Consider the following 5,106-nt stretch of genomic DNA (forward strand, 5'->3'; position numbering starts at 1 on the left):
TTCAGGCCGGCCAGGGGCATGGAGCCCAGCCTGGTGACTGCACCCGAGTGACGGCCAGAGGGGAGGGGCTGCGGCTAGGGCAGGTAGCCAGACCCCAGAGTGGAGGTGGCAGCTGGATGGAAGCCTGGCCTGGCGTGAGGTGCGTGGGGTCGGGCTCGCCATCCGGCTGGGGGCCCGGGGAGCTGGCAGGACGATGTGCACGGTGGGGAAACAAGGCCTGGCCTGGCTGTGAGGGGCTGTCTTGAGAGACATGGCTGGGTGCTGGCAGGGCCAGAGCTGGGGCAGGGCGGAGGGCGCTTTACAGCCAGACCTAGGAGCTGGGGAGGCACGGCAGTGAGGGGGGCACAGACTGGCAAGTTGGGGAAAGTGTTTGTGAGTTGAACTATGTCCCCCCGGAAGGTATGTTCAAGCCCTGAGCCCTAGCATGTCCAAATGCGACCTTATTTGGAAACGAGGCCTTTGCAGATGTTGTCAAGATGAGGTCACTAGGGTGGGCCTTTCCAACATGACACGTGTCCTCATGAGAAGAACACAGACACACAAAGGCCCCATGATGTCCGCGAGCCAAGGAAGGCTAAGCATTGCTGCAGTCACCACAGGCCGAAGAGGCAAAGAACGGACTGTCCCCTAGGAACTGCCCGCCCGCCCAAGGTCCCAACCCCAACCGCTCTGGGGCTGCCCTCAGGGCAGCGGCCCTCGGTGATGGAAACACCGGGAGGCAGGGGCGTGAGCCCCAGTGAGGTCAGCGCAGAGACACACATCAGGGGTTCTCAGGCCTGGGCTTTGCCTCACTGGAGGCAAGAAGTGGGTGCAGGGGTGGTGTGTGGAGCACCGAGGCAGCCTTGCAGCTCTGGGGCTGCAGACTGGGCTTCCTGAGCATGCCCTTGGGTGACGTCAGTGAGGGCGGAGGGAGAGAGGCTGTGGAGAGGGGCAGGGTGGCTGGGGGGGAGCCCGTCCCGAGGCAGGAGGACACAGGGAGGGGCTCCTGGCCCTCTGCTTCCTGAGCTGCCAGGGTGGGTCTGCGCGGAGTGCACACTTCCCCGAGTGGGACCTGTCTGCCGTCAGCCTGCTGCCCCCTCCCTCCACGCTGCAGGGGTGGCCTTCAACTCAGGCCCCTTGTCCCTCGAGGCAGGGGGCTTCTGGAGGCTTCCCTGGGGGAGCTGAGCCATCCCCGAGGCAGGTGGGCCCTTACCTGGGGGCGTGGGAGTGGGCATGGGGATTGCTGTCCTAACCAGCCCTCCGGAGGGTCTGCCCCCACGATCTCAGCACCTCATCTGTGCTGCGCCTGGGTGGCCACAGCAGCCTCCTATCTTTGCTCCCATTGGCACCGACATGTCCCTGGCCCCGGGCTGAGGGCGGGTGCCTGTCGGGGGTCCCCTGCACAGACCCCCTCAGCTGTGTGGGCCTGGGAGCCGCTCAGGGCCTCAGGTGCGAGTCAGGCTTCACCCCTCCGCATCAGGGGGATCCTGGTGACCGCCCTGACCGTGCATCTCCTCGTCTGTGGGCGCAGCTCTGCGAGAGCCGCAGCTACACGCCCCTCCTCCACCCTAAGGGTGGACAGGCTGGGCCTGGTGCGGGGCTCAGGCTGGGCTGGGGGAGGCTGAAGAATCCGGGACTCGGCCTCTTGGGACGCGGCGCCCAGAGGCGCACGGCTCTTTCCCGTTCCCACCGGCCGCTTGCAGGGGGCCAGCGCTCAGCCGGGGCTCCGCGGCAGGGAGCGGGCCCTCAGGCTGCCCGTGGAGGGCGCGCGGGGTCACCGTGGTGGCGGCCTGGGCGGGTCGGAGGCCCGGGCGGGGGAGGCAGGGCAGCGGCTTCCCGGGGCTGGCGCGCGGGTCTGGGGGTCCAGCTCGGCCGCGGTCCCGGCACCTGCGCGGCGCAGGGCGGTCGCCGTGGCAACCGGCGCCGCGGGGGGCGGGGCGCAGGGACCCCCACCGCGCGGGGCGGGGCCTCGGGGGGCGGGGTCTCGGCGGGGGCCGGCGGAGGAGCGAGAGGAGCGAGCAGAGCGGAGGGAGCGCGGCCTCGGCCCGGAGCTCCGGGCCCGGCGGTGGGTAGGCGCGGGGAGGGCGCGGGGGGGCGCGGGGAGGGCGCGGGGGGGCGCGGGGGGGGCCTGGGGCGGGGGCGGGGGCGGGCTGCGCAGCGATGCTGCAGGGCCGGGCGCGGGCGGTGCGGGCCGAGGCGCTGAGCCGCAGCCTGTCGGGAGCAGCCTGGGTCTGGCCGGGGCTGGCGGCCGCTTCCTGCCCGCCCCCCACCACTGGGCACTGAGGAGGTGGCGAGGGGGGCGCGGGCAGGGGCACTCGGGGGCCCAGGCCGGCCCAGGACCCAGGGCGGGGGGCCAGGTTCCCCAGGGACAGGCCGGGGAGGCTGTGCGCGAGGGGGGCGCGCGGCTGTGGTCCCTGGGGCGGGGGCGCGGGCCCCCTGGGAGCTCCCGCCGGGATGGGGTCTGCCCTGGCGTCCTCGGGCCGCCTTTGACGAGTGGCCGGGAGGGGACCGCGGGCGCCGAGGACTGGATGGGGAGGGCCTAGTCTGGCCGTTTGGCCTGGCAGGAGGACCATCCCCAGGCCGCGGCCAGAGGCCCGGGTGGGACGGGATTGCACCTCGTGGGGCAGCACGGGCTGGGGTGAGGGTGGGCCTCGGGAGCCCCTGGTCCCGTGCAGGGCGGAGGGGCAGCCCCTCCCGCACCCGCCAGGCGCGCGAACTCGGTGCCCCCCCCCCCAGTGTGGCTGCGGGGGTGGGGGGGTCTGGGAGGGGCAGCGGCCTTGCTCGGGGCGGGGAGTGGAGGCGCGGGCTTGCAGGCGGACCCGCTGCCCCAGCCTTGGGGGCGCTGGTGCCAGCAGGGGAAGGCTGAGCCTTGGCTTCACAGTCACGGGTGACATGAAATTTTATGTCCTTGTCTAGACAGGGCAGTAAACAGCCCGGGGCCAGGGGTGCTGGCAGGCAGAGGCGGGGTGCGGGGGCTCGGCGGGCTGCGGGCGAGGGCGCGCGGGGCGCCGTGGGCCCCAGTCCGCTGCGGGGCGATCAGATCAGCTCGGAGCTGACAGCCCGCGCCCCGGCCGCGAGAGGGGCAGGGGTCCGTGGGCCGGGGCCGGGGGCTGGCGCGGAGGGCGACCTCCGGAGGGGCCCCCAGGGGGCCGGGGAGGCAGCGGCAGGCGAGCAGGCGGTGTGGGGCTGCGGCCTCGCGTCGGGGGCAGCGCGCCTGGCGGGACGCGAGCCTCCGCGGGCGACGGGACGGGGTCGCCGAGGCGGGGGCAGCAGGTGCAGGGGGCGGGCGCTGGGAGGCAGCCGGGAGAGGATGCTCCTGGGTCGTGGGCCGGGGCGCGCACGGCAAGGCGCGCGGGGTGGGGGCAAGGACGCCGGAGGGCCCGGCGGGGACGCACCACGGGGGCCGCGGACGCGCGCGGCGGGCAGAAACCACTTCCGCTCCATTTCCTTCCTGGCGGCGGCGGGAAGCGGGTCTGGATCTCGGGTGGGGCCGCAGCGCCCCCTGGAGGCCCCGTCCGGCTCCCAGCCCCCCGCCCCCCGCGCGCTTGGGCGCGTGCGTGCCGCCGAGGGCCGGGTGCCCGGCGCGGGGACGGCGGCGCGGCGCGGGCCGGGGAGGCCGGGAGGCCGGGGAGGCCGGGGAGGGCGGGGGCTGGCCCGCGGCGCGCCCTCACTGTGCCCTCTGGTCTCCGCAGGTTCCGAGCTCGCCGGCCGGCAGCGGTGGCGCCCCCGGAGCGGCCGGCCCGGCCCCGGCGCGCCATGCCCGCGGGCTGAGCGGCGCCGCCGCAGGGCCTCGTCCCGCCGCGCGTGGGGGCCGGGCGCGCCCAGGCCGGGGCCCCGGCGGCCGACCATGGTGCTGCCGCCCCCGGACCGGCGCCACGTGTGCCTGACCACGCTGGTGATCATGGGCAGCATGGCGGTCATGGACGCGTACCTGGTGGAGCAGAACCAGGGCCCGCGCAAGATCGGGGTGTGCATCATCGTGCTGGTGGGCGACGTGTGCTTCCTGCTGGTGCTGCGCTACGTGGCCGTGTGGGTGGGCGCCGAGGTGCGCACGGCCAAGCGCGGCTACGCCATGATCCTCTGGTTCCTCTACATCTTCGTGCTGGAGATCAAGCTCTACTTCATCTTCCAGAACTACAAGGCGGCGCGCAGGGGCGCGGCCGACCCGGTGGCGCGCAAGGCGCTGACGCTGCTGCTGTCGGTGTGCGTGCCCGGCCTCTTCCTGCTGCTCGTGGCGCTCGACCGCATGGAGTACGTGCGCACCTTCCGCAAGCGCGAGGACCTGCGGGGCCGCCTCTTCTGGGTGGCGCTGGACCTGCTGGACCTGCTGGACATGCAGGCCAACCTGTGGGAGCCGCCGCGCACCGGGCTGCCGCTCTGGGCCGAGGGCCTCACCTTCTTCTACTGCTACATGCTGCTGCTGGTGCTGCCGTGCGTGGCGCTCAGCGAGGTCAGCATGCAGGGCGAGCACATCGCGCCGCAGAAGATGATGCTCTACCCCGTGCTCAGCCTCGCCACCGTCAACGTGGTGGCCGTGCTGGCGCGCGCCGCCAACATGGCCCTGTTCCGCGACAGTCGCGTCTCGGCCATCTTCGTGGGCAAGAACGTGGTGGCGCTGGCCACCAAGGCCTGCACCTTCCTCGAGTACCGCCGCCAGGTGCGCGACTTCCCGCCGCCCGCGCTCGCGCTGGAGCTGCAGCCGCCGCCCGCGCAGCGCAACTCGGTGCCGCCGCCGCTGCACGGCCCGCCCGGCCGCCCCCACGGGCCCTCGCCCACGCGCGACGCCCTGGGCACGTGACAGGGCCCGTGCGGCCGGGATGCGGTGGGGGCGCGCCCCCCCAGGGCGCCGGGGGCCGCCGCGGCCGCTTCTTCATCTCAGGAATCCCCCGGACCGCGGGCTCGCCGCGCGCCCCGCGCCCCCCGCGCCCCAGCGCGTGGACGGACCCCCAGCCCGTGGCCGTGCGCGCGGGAGGACAGAGCGGGCGGGGGCCTGGTCCCTGGGGGTCCCGTGGTGGGGAGCCTCTGGCGCAGAGTCTGAGGCCGGAGGGGGGGCCTCTGGCATTTTAAAGACTCGTGTTTACAGTTTTGTATCCAAAGCCGCCCTGCGCTGCCTGTTTCCTGAGTCCT

General features: G+C 74.0%; 1 protein-coding gene across 1 annotated transcript; it reads left to right on the forward strand.

Annotated features, from left to right (window-relative positions):
* Positions 1–3,826: 3,826 nt before the first annotated feature.
* On the forward strand, positions 3,827–4,792 carry TMEM121 (transmembrane protein 121). The gene has a single exon (XM_038544066.1). The coding sequence runs from the start codon at positions 3,827–3,829 to the stop codon at positions 4,775–4,777; it is 951 nt and encodes a 316-aa protein (XP_038399994.1). The 3' UTR covers positions 4,778–4,792.
* Positions 4,793–5,106: the final 314 nt, after the last annotated feature.

The sequence above is a fragment of the Canis lupus genome, chromosome 8 (assembly GCF_011100685.1).
Source record: "Canis lupus familiaris isolate Mischka breed German Shepherd chromosome 8, alternate assembly UU_Cfam_GSD_1.0, whole genome shotgun sequence".
Taxonomy (NCBI): Eukaryota; Metazoa; Chordata; class Mammalia; order Carnivora; family Canidae; genus Canis; species Canis lupus.

What these genes read in the sequence shown, in the direction of transcription:
- TMEM121 (XM_038544066.1), top strand. Translation starts at nt 3,827, where the DNA reads ATGGTGCTGCCGCCCCCGGACCGGCGCCACGTGTGCCTGACCACGCTG.